The sequence below is a fragment of the Dipodomys spectabilis genome, unplaced genomic scaffold (assembly GCF_019054845.1).
Source record: "Dipodomys spectabilis isolate Male_0828 unplaced genomic scaffold, ASM1905484v1 ptg000504l, whole genome shotgun sequence".
Classification (NCBI taxonomy): Eukaryota; Metazoa; Chordata; class Mammalia; order Rodentia; family Heteromyidae; genus Dipodomys; species Dipodomys spectabilis.
The window spans coordinates 2,565,674-2,583,030 of record NW_024871181.1 but is presented as its reverse complement, the minus strand read 5'-3'; the positions used below and the strand labels follow the sequence as shown (position 1 = coordinate 2,583,030).

Below are 17,357 nucleotides of genomic sequence, written 5' to 3'. Positions count from 1 at the left end.
CACATTGGTTCAGGCAACATTAACTGAGCAACTGCTTCCTACCAGACTCTGTGCTGGACCATGGTACACAGATAAATCACACCCATTGCTGCTCCCCAGGGACTGTCTCGTGCAGGCTTCTCACATGTAGCTCCTCAAATGAAGCGTGAATGCACGCCAGGCTGCGCTCCCATGGAGCCAAAAAGGTGTTTATCTGTCTCACCATCGAGTCCCAGCTCCCAACATTGTGCCAGACATGTAGGCTGCGCTCACTTCTGTTTGGTAAACATGAACTTGAGTGAGTGATGCCTAGTAGGGCACAAGGGGGACAGGAATTGGGAAGCTTGGAAGAACTACATAGAGGAACTTAATAAGCTGGGTATTGAAGAATGCATAGGAGTTTGCTGGTTGGTGAAGGGACAGTGGGTTTTCTGTGTATATGGATGCGTTTGTGGTTTAACCCCTGTCTCCACTTGCTTGCCCAGCATGCCAGGAAATCTGACGATTGGGGGGTTGCTGGAGTCCCCCTTAAGGGTTCTGGGGCCCCCTTGAGCACTTTAAGCTCTGGCAGTACCTGGGGGAGCCCCCCAGCCTCCCTGGAGTTGGAGGAGAGGCAGCACATTCTTGGCAGGCTAGCGCATGCCTGGTTGATGCCGACTCTCAAAGCATTATCTGGTGCATCCGCTGCGGAAATCTCCAAATTCCCTCTTTCCTGCCGGCAGTGTGCAGGCCACCCCCAGGCTCTGGGAGCCCAAGAATGGAACCCATCTCTTTCCATACTTCCTGGCTGAGGGGCATGGGAGCTGTTCCACCTGGGGATGGGGGCACCATGGGGGTTGACAAGTGTCTAAGGCCTTGCCTGGAAATGAGCCTGGGTGGGGAGGGTACCCCTGTGGTTCTGGGGGTCAAACCTATTACCCTTAAGCTCCCTCAACAACTCAGCCAGCATTGGTCCAGGATGCAGGCATCTCTGTGGACAAGTTGAGGGGGGAAGGGGGACCCCAGGATAAACATGGCCCAGCTTCCTTGGAATGTCATTTTCACTTGAAAATCTCGAGGAGAGAGCTATTTTTGTATTATAGCAGATAGGCAAACACGCACGCGGATTTCTTAAATCCGCCAGGAGACTTGAAAGACATTTGAGGCTTCAGGAGACCACTTTAGCTAATCCCACAGGCCCCTGGGCTGGAGTCTACACGTTTCCCAGTCTGATGCACAAATGCCTGCTTGGAAGAGATCTGATGTGGGACACCTCCCCCTCCCACAGCTCTGCAATGAGTCTTAAGATTGTTCTGGTTGCTGAAGCAGGTCAGGACTCATTTCTCCACAGTCCTCTTGCAGAACCTCCACATCTCTTTGCTCCAGATTGATGTGGGAAAGGGGAGACGATGTCAGGCATCCTGTTTGTGTCTCGTCATGGAGCAGTTGTTTGGCCCCTCTGGGCCTCCATCTCATTGGCAGTATAGGGTGAATGCGCGCAGTTCCTACGTGGAACTGGTGCATGATGGGAAATGGATGGATATAGAGTACTTAGTAGGACTGCCTTGCACACAGTAAGTGCTTTCCTTGGTGTTCATTGTCCTTGGGACTCCAGGATCCCCTCCAGATCAGGCGCTCACCCTGGGCCTCTGCTGTCCTGCTCAGTGGTCCTCCTGTCCACCTGTGCGCATGCGCACACCCCCTTGAGAGGCTACACCTTACAGAGTGGCTGTCTATGAAGCTAGTTTCCCTCATGGCCTTCCTCTCCTCCCTCTGTTCACTTAAAGGAGCTCCCTGGCCTGCACTCCAGCCTCAGGGTGAACAGGCCTGGCTCTGTCAGGGTCCTCGGGTACTTGGGCTTCCCTGGAAGGCTGTCAGGAGACAGACGCCTCACATCTCAGGCCCCCTTTATCCAAGAGTTTTTCCTGACAGTGCAGATCTAATTGTGTCACTGTCCCTAACATTAGACCTACATTGGTTCCCATGGCCTGCAGGACAGAATCCAGACTTCTGGGCATTCAAGACCCTTCTCCAGCGCCACACTCCCTCCTGCACCCTACTGCCATGCGCACAGATGGCTCCCACTTACTGTAGGCCATGACTTTCCTTACCCCTCTCTCTTTCAGTATCTGTGCCCTGTTGAACTCCTATACCGCTTCTAAGCCCCAGTGGTGACTCCTCAAATTCCTGTCTTAAGTTCATTTCCCTTCTCCCACCCTCTTCGCCCAGCTCTTTTAATAGGGATTGCTCCCTGTGTTCAGGGGCTTTGGTTTCATCTCAGGACCTGTGTTGGGCATGGGACCAGGCAGAGTAGAGGCTCAGAGAGCAAACACTGGTAAATGTAGCACTGAGGTTGGCGGTAGCAGAGGACTATCTTCAGAGTAAGCTAAAGAAAGCTGGATACTGCACCTGCAATCCTTGTTATAGGAGACTGAGATCTGGAGGATGACAGTTCAAAGGCAGCCTAGGCAGAAAAATCCCCAAGGCTCCATCTCCAAAATAACCAGGAAAAAGGGCTGGAGGCATGGCTCAAGTGGTAGAGCACCAGCCAAACAAGCAAGCCAAGCAAGAGCTTTCAGCCCTGAGTTCCAACCCTGGGAACACCAAATCAAATAGACCAGAGGGAGTAGTTGTAGACTTTAGAAGGGAGGATTCTGGCACTGGCATGTCCCTACTCTGGCCATTTCCACAGCTACCTAGCTCTGGATACAGCGGGCCTATGTCTGAGCAGTTTCCTGTCTGTGGAGCCAGGAAGGGGCTGGGGGCAGGGGGCAGGATAGGAAAAAATCCTCAGAGTCAGGTGCCTGCGCTCCTGGCCAGCTGGGCTAGGCTAGACCCCGGGAAGGAGAGCCACTTCCTGCTGTCCTGTGGGTGGTGGAAGCAGGTCTAGAGAAAATGTGGGGGGGGGGGGGAGGAAGAGATTGGCCTTTCCTGCTTCCTGGTGGACCAGCCCCAGAACAGGAAGCCAGTCAGGTCTGGGGCTAAAGGAACCCCTGCTGGGGGCAGGAGGAACATCCCACACTGGGAAGGCTGGCTGATCAGTTAGTTGGTGCTGATGGGTCAATCAACAAACAGCCGTAGCCTGGCAGATTCGGTCACTACCCTGGTGTGCACAGATCAAAGGTGATAAGCCAGGCAAACAACCTGCGCAGTCACTCAGTTGCTGAGCTGGCCCGGGCGATAAGATTCTTAGGAAGCTGAAAGGAGAGGGGTGGACCTTGAATGGCACACTCAGGGGTGTAGGCTCCCTGTGTGAGGCTGTGGGGAGTGAGGCTCAGGTTTGGAGTGGACATGGTGGGGGGCGGGGGGGCCTCTTCCCGAGCCCAGTGTGTACTGGCCACTGGCTATGTGTGTTTTTCCTTGGCTAGGTGAGACACCAGGTATGTAGAGATGGAGCCAGTCACCTTGGGGTGTCACAGAAAGGGGGGGCAGAGATTGCCCCTGAGGAGGGGACAGATTTTTTTTCTTTTAATGCCAAATCTGGGGCTTGAACTCTGGGCATTAGCATTTTCACTCAAGGCTGGCGCTCTACCACTTGAGCTATACCTGCCCTTCCAGCCTTTCGGTGTGGTTGATTGTAGATGAAAATCTCACAGACTTTTCTGCCTGCCCTGGCTGGCCTCAAAGTGTGATCCTCAGATCTCAACCTCCTGAGGAGCTAGGAGTGAGCCACTGACACCCAGCTGAGAGAGAACAAGTTGAATTGACCTTGTGCCCCATGTCCTTGTGTCTGGCAGCCTGTTCTCCAGGATTCTTCAAGTCTGAGGCGTCTGAGAGCTCATGCCAGGCGTGCCCCGAGCACACACTGCCATCCCTAGAGGGTGCCACCTTCTGCGACTGTGAAGAAGGCTACTTCCGGGCACTGGAGGACCCGCTGTCCATGCCCTGCACACGTGAGTCTCGCTGAGGGCCAGACCGGGGGGCGGGGGGGTAGGCCAGCGAGGTTGTGACCAGGGAGTCCACGCTTGTCCTCTGCCCTCTTCTAGGCCCACCCTCCGCGCCGCACTACCTCACAGCTGTGGGCATGGGTGCCAAGGTGGAGCTGCGCTGGACACCTCCCCAGGACAGCGGGGGCCGTGAGGACATCGTGTACCGGGTCACCTGCGAGCAGTGCTGGCCGGAGTCTGGGGATTGTGGGCCCTGCGAGGCCAGCGTGCGCTACTCGGAGCCTCCCCATGCCCTGACCCGCACCAGCGTGACAGTCAGTGACCTGGAGCCGCACATGAACTACACCTTTGCCGTCGAGGCCCGAAATGGGGTCTCGGGCCTGGTGACCAGCCGTAGCTTCCGCACTGCCAGCGTCAGCATCAACCAGACAGGTGAGGCCCAGGATGGTTGGCAGAGCCACTCAGAAGGCAGCGATCGGGAGTGTTGTAGTTTGAGGCCAGCCAGCCCAGGCAAAAAGTAAGCCAGGTGTGATGGGTGGTACATGGGAGATAGAGATAAATTGAGGTGCAAAAACATGAGACGCTACCCCAAAACACATAGACAGCTCTGGAGCCACTTCTGAGTGCTACCACTATGGGCAAGTTTCGGGTTCCTCTCTGGGTGGCCCTGGATTATTATTCCAGGGCTGTTGAGGACTAGGTCGAGCATTGAAGTCAAGGCTCATAGAGCAGGGCCTGTCTGGAAGGGTGCAGTGGGTGTCAGCTGTTGCTTTGGTCTTATTATCCGTGCTAGTGAATGTTTACAGCTGGTCCCTGTGCTGGGGACTGGGGCTCGGGCTCAGGAGCCAGACGTTCAGGACCCAGGGCATGATCTTTTCATTCTCCTCCCCTGTGTCCCCTACCCGGCTCCTTACACTCCTCCTCTCCCCTCTATCCTACCCAGAGCCCCCCAAAGTAAGGCTGGAGGGCCGCAGTACCACCTCGTTGAGTGTCACCTGGACAATCCCTGCACCCCAGCAGAGTCGGGTGTGGAAGTATGAGGTGACCTACCGCAAGAAGGTAACTCATGGGGTGTCAGTGCTGGCCCTGGTGGGTCACGGGGGTATTGGCCACCTGGGGAAATGAGTATGGGGTCTGCCAGGGCAGTGCCTTGGGGATCTGTACAAGAAGAGTTGTGCATCCTGAGATGCAGGGGTAGGGCGGGGTCATTGGGACCAGAAGCCCCTGGGCTGAGTCTTGAGTTGGACATTTGCTGCGATCTGATCTCGAGTGAGTCATTTGACCTCTCAGGGCCTCAGTTTCTTCTTTTGTAAGAAGGGCATCCAGTTAGCTAATGCTGAGGAGCCCCTTGCAGGCTGGGCTTTTTTGGGGTGGGGAGGCTTAGCTGAGGCCCCTGGCCTGCCTTCACGCCTCCTCTGCCCGTGCCACCCACAGGGAGACGCCAACAGCTACAACGTGCGGCGCACCGAGGGCTTCTCCGTGACTCTGGAGGACCTGGCGCCCGACACCGTCTACCTGGTCCAGGTGCAGGCTCTGACACAGGAGGGCCAGGGGGCCGGCAGCAAGGTGCATGAGTTCCAGACGCTGTGTGAGTTGGGGGATTGGAACCTGGGCCAGACCCTGGCCCTGAAACGAAGCCCTGGGACACCCAGGGAAGGAGTTCACAAATTTATTAATTAGACACTTCCCTTTCCTTGGTCAGCCAGGAAGTGGAGGGAGGGTCAAGGTTGTGAGAGGAAGGGAGGCTGTGGGATCTGGCAGCACTGGCTGACCTGAGTTCAAATCATGTATCATAGAGCCAGGGTCCCTCATACCTGGGGTACCTGTGTGAGACCTTCAGGGATATGGGAATAAATCTCCTCAGACTCACTAAAAGCACTCCAGCATCCTGTAGATGCCCAGGTCCCTTAAGAGGGTTCTAGGTTAAGCAGGGGATGTTGCTGTGATTTGGGGGTGGGGTAGGGCTCCCTATCATCAGCTGCTCTTTTCCAGCAGCCATGGAAGGATCTGGCAACATGGCGCTGATCGGTGGTTTGGCTGTTGGCATCGTCTTGCTTCTGGTACTGGCAGGAGTCGGCTTTTTCATCCATCGCAGGTTAGTCAGAGCCACACCTGGGCTCCCCTAGGGCTTAAGTAGGACCCCGAAGGGCAGGGCCGTTTCCTGATCTGAAAAAGGGACCACATCGGTCCAATTGGATCCAATCAGATCCCTGCCTCCAGGGCGATGTGTGATGTCCCGATTGCAGTTAGGCAGAGCTGCGATGTATGGGGGTTCCGGAGGCAGTGGCCATCGTTTCTGTGTTTGTTATTAACTGTGTGTCCACACTTGCTCTGGACACCACATGGGAAGCTCTAATGACGAAAGCCCTCATTATGGCTACTTAAGGGGCTATTATGGGGCGTAGATCTCCAAGCGTGAGTCCTGGCTTGCTCACTTCCGCTGCCTTCCCCACACCCTCTGCTGATAGACAGAGGCTAAGCAGAGAGTACTGGGCCACAGTCCTCTCAGAATCAGGCTCAGTCGGCTCCCCTGGCCAGAGCATACAAAGAGTGGGGATTGGAATGTGTGTGTGCACACGCGTGTGCATGCATGTGCATGGGCCTGGTCTGTGCTGACCTTCCCGTGTTTGTTCCCACGTGGTGCTTTCAGGAGGAGGAAGCTGCGAACTCGTCAGTCCTCAGAGGACGTCTACTTCTCCAAGTCAGGTGAGAGGCAATCCCTTCTGCTGTTCCCACGGACCTCCCCCAGCTCAGTAGTGGAAATGAGGGCAGCCAGGGCATCCCAGGGCTCTGGATGGGGCACCATGGGGCAGCTCCGTGGAGCTAAGCCAGAAGGTCCTTGCTCCACAGCCTGGCTTGTGTTTCCTGGGTCCCTTTCCCAAGCTGCTTGTTGACCCCACCCCTCCTTCCTCCTCCCAGAGCAACTGAAGCCCCTGAAGACCTATGTGGATCCCCATACCTATGAAGACCCCAACCAGGCTGTGCTCAAGTTCACCACCGAGATCCACCCGTCCTGTGTCACCCAGCAGAAGGTGATCGGAGCAGGTGAGGCTGGTGTACCTGTGGCGCAGCAGAAGGCTGATGATAGGTGGTCCAGGTGGGGGCCCACTAGAAGCCTGCGCTCACTAGGGCAATCCTTCCACCTTGCCTGCCCGCAGGAGAGTTTGGGGAGGTGTACAAGGGGACACTGAAGGCATCCTCAGGGAAGAAGGAGGTGCCGGTGGCCATCAAGACACTGAAAGCAGGCTACACAGAGAAGCAACGGATAGACTTCCTGAGCGAAGCCAGCATCATGGGCCAGTTTAGCCACCATAACATCATCCGCCTGGAGGGCGTGATCTCCAAATGTGAGTCCTGAAAGACGTTTGGGTGATCCCATGATTGACAGATGGGTAAGGGAAGGGTGGTCCGACCATCGCTCCGCCCACCTCTCACCTCTGCCCCTGCCCTACAGACAAACCCATGATGATCATCACAGAATACATGGAGAACGGGGCCCTGGACAAGTTCCTCCGGGTAAGGATGCAGGCAGTGGTGGAGAGGATGGCAACCTGGGTTGCCTGGGGCCGGCTAGAGCTGAGGATCTGTGCCCTGCAGGAGAAGGATGGCTACTTCAGTGTGCTGCAGCTAGTGGGCATGCTGCGGGGCATCGCGTCCGGCATGAAGTACCTGGCCAATATGAACTATGTCCACCGTGACCTGGCCGCACGCAACATCCTGGTCAACAGCAACCTGGTATGCAAGGTGTCAGACTTCGGCCTGTCTCGAGTGCTGGAGGATGACCCTGAGGCCACCTACACCACCAGTGTGAGTTGGGGGAGGGTTGCTCCTGCTGGGCATGGAGATTGGGGGCCTGGGGGAGGCGGGAAGGAACCTCAGAGGGGCCAAGGCCCGGCTGCCACTGTGGTGGAGGGGGGGGGGGCTGGCCAGAGGGGACAGTGGTAACTGAACCTGGGTCCCCTACAGGGCGGCAAGATCCCGATCCGCTGGACAGCCCCAGAGGCCATTTCCTACCGCAAGTTCACCTCAGCTAGTGATGTGTGGAGTTTCGGCATTGTCATGTGGGAGGTGATGACCTATGGTGAACGGCCCTACTGGGAGCTGTCGAACCACGAGGTACGTCCCCTCAATCAAAGGGACCTAAACTTAACCCCCCCATCCTCATGACCAGGCCTGGGGTCCCAGCAGAAGAACTTGGGGGCTGACCTTCATCAGGCAGAGGTTACTCTTGGATTCCTTTAGTAGGGGAATGCCTGAGTACATGTGTGTGCACCTGTGTGCATGTATGTGTAGATAAGTGCATGCGTGTGCATGTGTGTGTGTATGCACGTGCGCGCGCACACCTCATGCCTCACCCAGCCTGGAGCCCCAGGAGGCTGCCCAGAGGATGTCTTGTCTCTGCTAAGACCCAGGATATGATAAAGCAGAGGGGTGAAGAGAAGGCAGGGAAGAGAGCCCCAGCCAAGAGGCATCCAGAGACCAGAAGGAGGTTGGGTTGAGGGGCATGGTAGGACTGCCCAGGGGGCTCTGGGGAGCAGAGGAACCAGGGAGACAGCCCCTCAGCATTGGGCCCATGGGCAACTCTGAAGTCCTGTGTCAGAACTTTTTTCTTCTCTCTTTTTCTGCTGATCCTGGAGCTTGAGCTCAGGGCCTGAGTGTTGTTCCTGAGCTTTTTTTGCTCAAGGCTAGTGCTAGGCTCTACCACTTGAGCCACTGCTCTGCTTCCAGCTTTTCTGGTGCTTAATTGGATATGAGTGCCATGGACTTTTCTGCACAGGCTGGCTTCAAACTGTGACCCTCAGATCTCAGCCTCTCAAGAAGCTAGTATTATAGGCATGAGCCACTGGTACCTGGTCTGTGTCAGACTTTTTTTTTTTTTTTTGTCGGTCGTGGGGCTTGAACTCTGGGCCTGGGCGCTGTCCCTCAGCTCTTCAGCTCAAGGCGAGCACTCTACCACTTGAGCTACAGCGCCACTTCTGGTTTTCTGGTGGTTTATTGGAGATAGGAGTCTCACGGTCTCTCCTGCCCGGGCTGGCTTTGAACCGCGATCCTCAGATCTCAGCCTCCTGAGTAGCTAGGATTACAGGCGTGAGCCACCAGCGCCCGGCCCGTGTCAGACTTTTAAGAAAAGAGGCCTGTTCTGTTTCTGGGGCTCCCCACGCCTTCCCATCTCTGCACCGAGCCTCCCCTGGGGTCTGTGCACCAGTTCTCCGTGGCTTCTGCCAAGATTTCCCTGACATTTGTGTCCCTCCCCTCCCCAGGTGATGAAGGCCATCAATGATGGCTTCCGGCTCCCCACGCCCATGGACTGTCCCTCTGCCATCTACCAGCTCATGATGCAGTGCTGGCAGCAGGAGCGTGCCCGCCGCCCCAAGTTCGCCGACATCGTCAGCATCCTTGACAAGCTCATCCGGGCGCCCGACTCCCTCAAGACTCTGGCTGACTTCGACCCCCGGTGAGTCCCATGCCCTGTGCCTGTGGTGACCCTCCTATTTCCTGCTGTGGACTCCAAAGCCACCTGAGCGGGTGAATAGATGAGAAAGTGGGGTGGCCAGAGCCTTGAAACACGGGCTTTGCTTGGACCGGGAGCCGTGGAGACTCAGTGTTCCTTGTCCTAGCACTTCTAGCTCATTTGCATATCAACTGGCACATTTGCATATCCACCAGGACAGGCTCCTTTCTCTTTATTTGTAATGGTGCTGGGGTTGAAACAGGGCCTCCCTCTTGCTGGGAAGACATTCATTCTATCACTTGAGCCACCTATCCAGCCCCTTTTTGGTTTAGTTATGTATTTTTTTCAGATAGTGTCTCATGGTTTTGTTTTGCCTGGGGCTGGCCTGAGACCTCAATTCTTTCGTCTGGAATTGTAGGCAAGAACCATCATGCCTTGCTTATTTGTGGAGATAGGGGTCTTGCGAGCTTTTGTTACCCAGTCTATTCTTAGCTGAAATTCTTCTGATCTTGGCCTCCTGAGCAGCTAGGATTATAGGCATGAGCCACCACGCCCAGCTTAATTATTCCCTTTCTGTAGATAAAGAAACCAAGACACTGGGTGATTTAGTATCTCCTGGCTGGCGTATAGCTGGGCTGGGTCTTGATTAGTGTCTCGAATCTGTGCTTGTAACGGGGTTTTGTGATTTGGCGTACCTGGAGGTGGCCTTGATAGTGTGGAGAACAGCCGGGGTCAACAGTGAGTGTATCTGACAAGCCAGGCATCTCATGGAGCCCCGCTGATGCCTGGGCTTCCTCAATGTACCCACACTAGGGGAGCAGCAGGATTGGGGCCCAGGTGGGCTGGGCGCTGCAGCCCCTCACCTGAGGGCTGGTTGTCTCTGTTCCAGGGTGTCCATCCGGCTGCCCAGTACCAGTGGCTCAGAGGGAGTGCCCTTCCGCACCGTGTCCGAGTGGCTGGAATCCATTAAGATGCAACAGTACACAGAGCATTTCATGACAGCTGGCTACACAGCCATCGAGAAGGTGGTGCAGATGACCAATGAGTGAGTAGCCTGGGGTCCGCCCCTGCATCCTCCATCCCCCAGTTCCGCATCTGTTCCTCACCTTGTACTTACTCCATCTTTCAGTAGAGCTCTACAGTCAGGGCAGACATAGGCCAGCAGCCTGCACTTCTGGACTCCTTCCCCTTTCTGACTGTGTCTCCAGAGAGAATAAGAGTAAACGTAACAACGTGGTGGCCATATACGGAGGCTGACTATGCTCTAGCCCTGTGCTGGAGTGGTAGACAGGGCCTGGGAGTAGTCCCTCTGGAAAAGGTGAGGGCTAGTGACTTAACCAGGACCCCACAGCCACCAGGGGCAGCCTGGGAGGTTCCAATCAGAGCCACTGCCTGAGGTCCTATGGCCAGCTTCTCTTCAGGTTGCCTGGCTGATTCCCAGGAGCCAGGGGGCAGCCTCTCCTGGCACTTGTCCTCACTGGGTTGGCCCCGCCCTGTGGCTTGCCCTGGCAGCCTCTCCTCAGCGCTCTTCTCCCTCCATAGCGCCAGCACTGTGGCCCTTTCCCAGTGCAGCCTTGGCAAAGACGCCCCCTCTCATCCCCGGAGGGAAAAGACATCATCTTCTTAGCCCTTTGTGGCTCTAAAAATAGCCATGTGTCCCCACAGCGCCGCTTGGACAGGGTCTCAGGTCACGTCTGGAATGGGCCTGGAGAGGGGAGGTTTTGGGAACCACGTGGAGGGTCGACTTGGACCTCCCTAAGTTCTGGGTCACAGAGGTTCTGGGATTTGGGTCTGGGCCTGAGTCGTTCCAGCACCTCTCAGCAAACCCCTTTCAATCTGCTGGCCAGAGCCACAGGCTGCCCCAGGGGATGGCCAGTGATGGGGAATCACACAGGGACAGCTAGCCAGAGGAGACAGGGCGAGGAGAGATGGGTCCCAGGGCATCTTAGGGCACAGACCTGAGTTCAAGGGTTACACGTGCCACTTCCTAGGCGGTGGGGCTTGGATTAGTGCAGTGCAGATGACCTGTCCAGCACACAGTAGGGCCTTCGTCTGAGTCTCTCTCATCTTTTCCATGGTCCATAGACCTCCTCTCCTCTCTCCCCTCTTGTTTCCTTGGGAAGCTAGGCCAGCCTCCGGGGCCCCTCCAGGCCCGCCCTCCCTCCCCCTCAGGACAGTGCAGTTTCTCTTCTGGTGACTAGAGCTGAGGGCAAGGAAGAGTGCTTACAGGAAACACATGTTCTTAGAAACATCCCAAAATAGCCCGGGGTGCTCCTTGCCAATTCCTTTCCCACGAGTAGGGTCCAGGGACCCAGGGCCTGGCTCTTGGGTGGATGGAGGCTGGCTGTGCATGCAGGGTTTGTTTTGAACATGGCTGGATAAAGCCAGGAAGTCATTCATCGCTCCCCCGCTCCTCCCCCTTCCTCTCACTCATTCCTAGTAAATGGGATCTCAAGGCAATTTTTTTTTTGGCAGAGAGCTGATATTAGAGCTTGAATTCAGGTCCTGGGAACTGTCTCTTAGCTTTTTTACGCAGCTGGCACTTTACCATTTGAGCCATAGCTCTTCTTCTGACTTTTTTTTTTTTTTTGGTGGTTAATTGGAGATAAGAGTCTCAGTGATGGGGGGCTGGGAAGGTGGCTCAGTGGTAGAGCGCTTGCCTTGCATGCCTGAGGCCCTGGGTTCGATTCCTCAGCACCACATAAACAGAAAAAGCCGGAAGTGGCGCTGTGGCTTCAGTGGTAGAGCACTAGCCTTGAGCTGAAGAGCTGAGGGACAGCGCCCAGGCCCAGAGTTCAGGCCCCACGACCGTACCCCCCCCCCCCAAAAAAAAGAGTCTCAGTGACTTTTCTGTCTGGGCTGACTTGGAACTGCGATCCTCAGGTCTCAGACTCCTGAGTAGCTAGGATGGCAGGTGTGAGCCACCATGGCATCGCGCCCTGCTCAAAGCACTTTTAAACCTACCTGAAATCTGTGTTGTCTGCACACTGTGGACCCCAATTCTTTGATCTCTTCCCGTGAGACTGGGTGCTGGCTCCTTCCTCTGTGGTTGCAAGGATAGCATCTCTGCCTACCTTGAGTGTTTCCATGCTTTTCTGGGCTTAGGTGGTGTCCTAACTAGACTAGTGGTTCTGAATGTTTGGCGAGGAGCTGATGGAATGGATGGGTGTTGCACCCAGATAAGCAGCCAACTCCATAACACAGATTCTGTCCAATGTCAGAACTACCCAGCATGCAGCATTGTGTGGGCTGAGGCAGGGGCACAGGCTGGTGGCTCTTCAAGTCCTGCACACCATCCCAGCAGGAATGCTTGCCGACTGAATGAAGGGTCTGACTCAAGCATCTCTGGCTTTCTTACTGGGACCCAGTGCACAGCACCTGTTCACTGAATGTGTGTCCTTGAATTTTCCATTGCCAGTACACATCATGTGTACTCAAGGGAAAGACCAGACAGTCAGAAGTGGCCTCAGTCCTACATCTCTTTGCTCTTCTACAAGGGTTAATAGGATGGGTGCCCTGCATCCCTAAGGGGGAAACTGAGGCAGGAGCAGGTTCAGGCTGTGCAGTAGGTCACAGCCATGGGCCACTCTGTGACTATCATCCTAGTATGCTGCTTGTTCGTGCTCAGGAAAGGAGGGGAGGTTGGGGTGCTTTTGCATTGAAAGAGACGGAGCAGGGGCAAGCTGCTCAAGAGAATCCCACCAAAGCCTCCCCTGCCCCCCATCTTTTTTTTTTTCAATGCTGGAACTAGTGCTTGAACTCAGGGTCTGGACCCTGTCCATAGTTAATTGGAGCTAAGAGTCTCATGGACTTTCCTGCCTTGGCTGGCTTTGAACCACTATCCTCAGATCACAGCCTACTGAGTAGCAAGGATTACAGAAGTGAGCCACCAGTGCCTGGCGAAATCTCATTCTCTTTAGTAGCTGGGATTATAGGTGTGAGCCACCGGTGCCTGGCCAACCCCGGAGGTTCTTACGCAGGAGCGTCTCTGGCCCTCTCCTTGCCCACAGTAGCGCTTTGTGCACAGGATCCACCAAATTCCTCCCTCTTCCTGGTCCCCCAAGTGCGTATCCAAGCTTCACATTGTGACCCCTGCATGCAGCTCTATAGGTTGCAGATATCCTGGGGTGACTGGATAGGAAGTTCTTTCCAAAGCTAACTTCTGGCTTTCCTGTTGCCAAGGGAGCAAGGCCTCACCTGAATCTGCCCTTCCCTGTTGAGCGCTCAGCTCTTCCCTAGGGTTCCCGGAGCCTGTGGGAAAGTCATGTCTCGGGAATTGCAAATAGAGCTCATACCATATAATTAATGTCATTTACAGCCAAGAGGCGGCCCATAAAAACCTGGGTGTTTTCATGGGTTGGGGCTGGTGGGTGAGGAGTGGAAGAGAAAACTCCCAAAGTTAGCAGTAAATATGGTCGTGGTTGCTGGCAGGTTTCTGGGAGGCTGAAGGGGATGAGATGGAGAAGTAGCAGGGGTGGCCTGTACCTTGTGAGGTGGACGAGGAGGCTGTGGGCTCCTGGGCCTTGTCTAACACCAGTTTCTGGGCTCTTTCTTCCTGTTACTCCCTCTTATAGGTGAGAGAATAGAGGTTTTCTTGTGATAATAAAACCTCCATGCAAAAGCCACCTTCAGGTGACCTGGCCAGTGGCTCATGCCTGTCATCCTAGTTACTCAGGAGCCTGAGATCTGAGGATCGAGGTTTGAAGAACAGGCTGGGCAGGAAAGTCTGTCAGACTCTTTATCTCCAGTTAATCATAGAACAATCAAGACATGGTGTTGTGGCTCAAGTGGTAGAGTGCTAGCCTTGAGCAAAAGGAGCTCAGGGACAGTGCCCAGGTCCTACCCAGAGTTCAAGCCCCAGGACAAGCAAAAAAGAAAAAGAAAAGTTTTGGGGCCCTTAAGTAAGTGTCCTAGTGGCTAACAGGGGTGAGTTGGGAGAGAAAGAAGGGGAAACAAGGCAATGAATGGGAAGAGACCTTGGGCAGAGTGGCTTTTTCCAACACCCTTGGATGACCCCTGGATACCAGACACCTTGCAATGGCCTTGTACTGCCCAGAAAGGGAGCCTTAGCTCCCCAGCAAGGAGAGGGGGTGCATTCATTCACTGATCCTGTCATTCATTCCAAGCTCTTCCCTCTTCCAGTTGTGTGATCTGGGACAAGTTGATTCATCTTTCTGATCTCCCATTCACTAGTCTGCAATGTAGGATAAAAAGAGCACCACCTTATAGATAATTGTGAAGATCTGGAAATCTTTCTTTGATTGGAAAGAAAAGCTTAAGCTGAGCACTGATGGCTCCAGCAATAATCTTAGTCACTGAGAAGGCTGAGATCTGAGCCAACAGATCTGAGAAACTCCTACCTCTAATTAGGAATTAGCAAAAACGCAGACATGGAGGTGTGATTCAAGTGGTAGAGTGCCAGCCTTGAGAAAAAAAAGCCAGATGAGAGTATGAGACACTCAATTCAAGCCCCAGTACCAGAGAGAGAGAGAGAGAGCAAGCTCGGAATGGGTGTTTTTATTATTTTCCTAACCTGGTCAGTATTGGGCCTTTTGGCATGTTTAGGGAATGAAGTCTTATCTGGGATGTGAAATCTCACTGGCCTCCCTGACTAGAGCTCTCTTACTCCACAAGGCTCCCTTCTGATCCCCTTTCCTGCCCAGCTCCTTCCACCCACAGCTGCCCAGGCCCCCAAGCCCCATCCAGCCCAGTTCCTATCCCTGCTCTGGCCCTAACTCTCTGTCTCTCCATACCCTCAGTGACATCAAGAGAATTGGGGTACGGCTGCCTGGTCATCAGAAGCGCATTGCCTATAGCCTGTTGGGACTCAAGGACCAGGTGAACACCGTGGGGATCCCCATCTGAACCCGGACAGGGCCTCATGCCCCCCACCTCCTCCTGGCCAAGAATACTTGAAGAAACAAAGAGGCCTCCTTACCAGGCCTGGGCTGGGCCACAGAGACCTTATTTATTTCCAACCGTTCCTTACTGACGCCACCCCCAGGCCTCTGCTGGGGAGCCTTGGACAACACCCTGAAATGAACTGAGGAGACTCTTGGGGATGCCAGGCCAGGGCCTCTTCCTCTGCAAGGGACCCAGCCGAGCACTTAGCGGACACATGTCGCCTTCCCAGCATGCCCTGCTGCATGGGACATCTCCAAAATGGCCTCCTGCCCCACGAATCCAATTAGGAGCTGGGGGTCAGCCCAAGGTCACGTGTATAGGGTACCTCAAGCCCCATGTCTTGCTCTCAGAGGGCAGATCATGAACTTGGTTGGGTGAGATTCACAGTGGTGCTGTGCCCCCCCCCTCCCTCTACTAGTGCCTTCTTCACGCCCCCCAGCCCCAGCTCTCGGCTCTAATGGGCTGATGTCTTGTTCTCCTGGGCCCTCTTAGAACGCTTGGTTGTGTTGAGGTTTTTTAAAAATATATATTTTGTACTTTGTGGAGAGAATGAGTGAGTGGCAGGGCCCCACCAGAGCCGGGGAGCAGAGCAGGCCCTGTGTCAGACATTCCTGGGCTGGGTGGGGGCCGTGGCTGCAGGAAGCGCCACCAGCCCGCCCCTCTCCCCCCATCCAGATGACTGCTCACTACTTTGTCAGTGTTAATGACTGGTTTTGTTGGGATTTTTTTTTTTGGAACCTTAATTTATTATTATTTTTTTTATATTTATTGTTAGAAAATGACTTATTTCTGCTCTGGAATAAAGTTGCAGATGGTTCGAACTGATTTTGGCTTTCAGTCTTGGTGGGATCCAAGGGTTCCCTTGTGGGGTGCTGGGGAGGAGGGCTGGCTTTCTTAAGTATTGATTTAAAACAGAGCTGCTTTCACAAGACATGTTCTGTCACCTGAGAGCCGAGGGGACATGGTGGCTGGGACGTGAGCAGCCCACCCTTGGGACGGCGGTAGGCTTCCCTCCCATGACACCTTTCCAGGGAGGCTCTGTCGTTCAAGGTGTTTTTTGGTGGGCAGACCCATTTTACAGAAGAGAAAAACCAAGGCTGAGTCCAGTGACCAGGCTTTGCCCCAGGCCACACAGCAAGTTAGGAACAGAGAAGCCAGAAGGGAAAACCAAGCCAAGTATCTTATGAAGATGCTTTTCTCATAGATGAAAGAGACAAGCTCAGAGATGTGCAGCGACTTGCCCAAAGTCACAAAGCAAAGGCCTTCAGGGAAGCCAGAATCGCAATGTCAGGCATCTCTGCTTTTACCAGGTTACTGACCTGCATATCAGAGGCTTAAGAAAGGTGGTGGTCACAAGCAACCAGGGAGTGACCAATGAATATGGGGCCCAGGAGGAAGGCTTCCTGGAGGAGGAGACACAAGGACCAAGGCCTCAAAGGGAAGCAGTTAGTAAGGCGGCGGGTGACGCAGGCAAAGCAGGCAGCAGGGATGTAAAACCACAAGGTTGTGCAAAGGCCCCACAGCCACTGAGTGGTTTTGTGTTGTTGCTACCAGTCCTGAGGCTTGAACTCAGGGCCTGGGTGCTGCCCTTGAGGGTTTGTTTAGTTTTGTTTGGTTTTGTTTTGCTCAAGGGCTAGCCTTTTATCACTTGAGCCACAGCTCCCCTTCTGACTGGCTCTTGGTTGGTTAATTGGAGGTAGGAGTCTCTAGGATGTTCCTGCCTGGGCTAGCTTTTGAACCAGGATCCTCAGATCTCAGTCTCCTCAGTAGCTAAGACTATAGATGTGAGCCACCAGTGCTGGCTTCACTGAAGACTTTAAGCACAGTGTGGCATGACCGTTGTCACTGGTGGAGGCAGGCTTGGGGCGTGGTCTTCCTGAGGCTGCCTAGACTTGTGGGCAAAACCAGCAAAGTACTTGGCTGGCCCTGAGTTAGATGTCAAGGCTGGCCTGCGGTGCCCAGATCCTTTCCCAGGACCACTGATGCCTCTCTGTGTTCTAGCCAGTGAACACTTGTCTCCAGTTCTGAAAGCATCCTACAATGGATAGAGGGAAACTTCACATTTGTTGTTTTACGATAAGGTCTGGCTGTGTAGTCTGGGTTGGCCTCAAACTTTTAATCCTTTCTGCCTCAACTTCCCGAGGACTGGGATTACC

General features: G+C 54.5%; 1 protein-coding gene across 1 annotated transcript in view; it reads left to right on the top strand.

Annotated features, from left to right (window-relative positions):
* Positions 1-16,026, top strand: part of Epha2 (EPH receptor A2) — a 28,161-nt gene extending 12,135 nt beyond the window's left edge. Inside the window, exons 4-17 of the mRNA XM_042669767.1 lie at positions 3,696-3,851; positions 3,945-4,277; positions 4,789-4,904; positions 5,280-5,433; positions 5,841-5,940; positions 6,496-6,551; positions 6,765-6,890; positions 7,004-7,192; positions 7,300-7,361; positions 7,443-7,652; positions 7,812-7,961; positions 9,107-9,300; positions 10,187-10,342; positions 15,057-16,026. Of these exons, the coding sequence (XP_042525701.1) occupies positions 3,696-3,851; positions 3,945-4,277; positions 4,789-4,904; positions 5,280-5,433; positions 5,841-5,940; positions 6,496-6,551; positions 6,765-6,890; positions 7,004-7,192; positions 7,300-7,361; positions 7,443-7,652; positions 7,812-7,961; positions 9,107-9,300; positions 10,187-10,342; positions 15,057-15,162 (2,108 nt within the window). The 3' untranslated portion in view covers positions 15,163-16,026. The remainder of the gene's footprint in view (positions 1-3,695; positions 3,852-3,944; positions 4,278-4,788; positions 4,905-5,279; positions 5,434-5,840; positions 5,941-6,495; positions 6,552-6,764; positions 6,891-7,003; positions 7,193-7,299; positions 7,362-7,442; positions 7,653-7,811; positions 7,962-9,106; positions 9,301-10,186; positions 10,343-15,056) is intronic.
* The last annotated feature ends 1,331 nt before the right edge of the window (positions 16,027-17,357 follow it).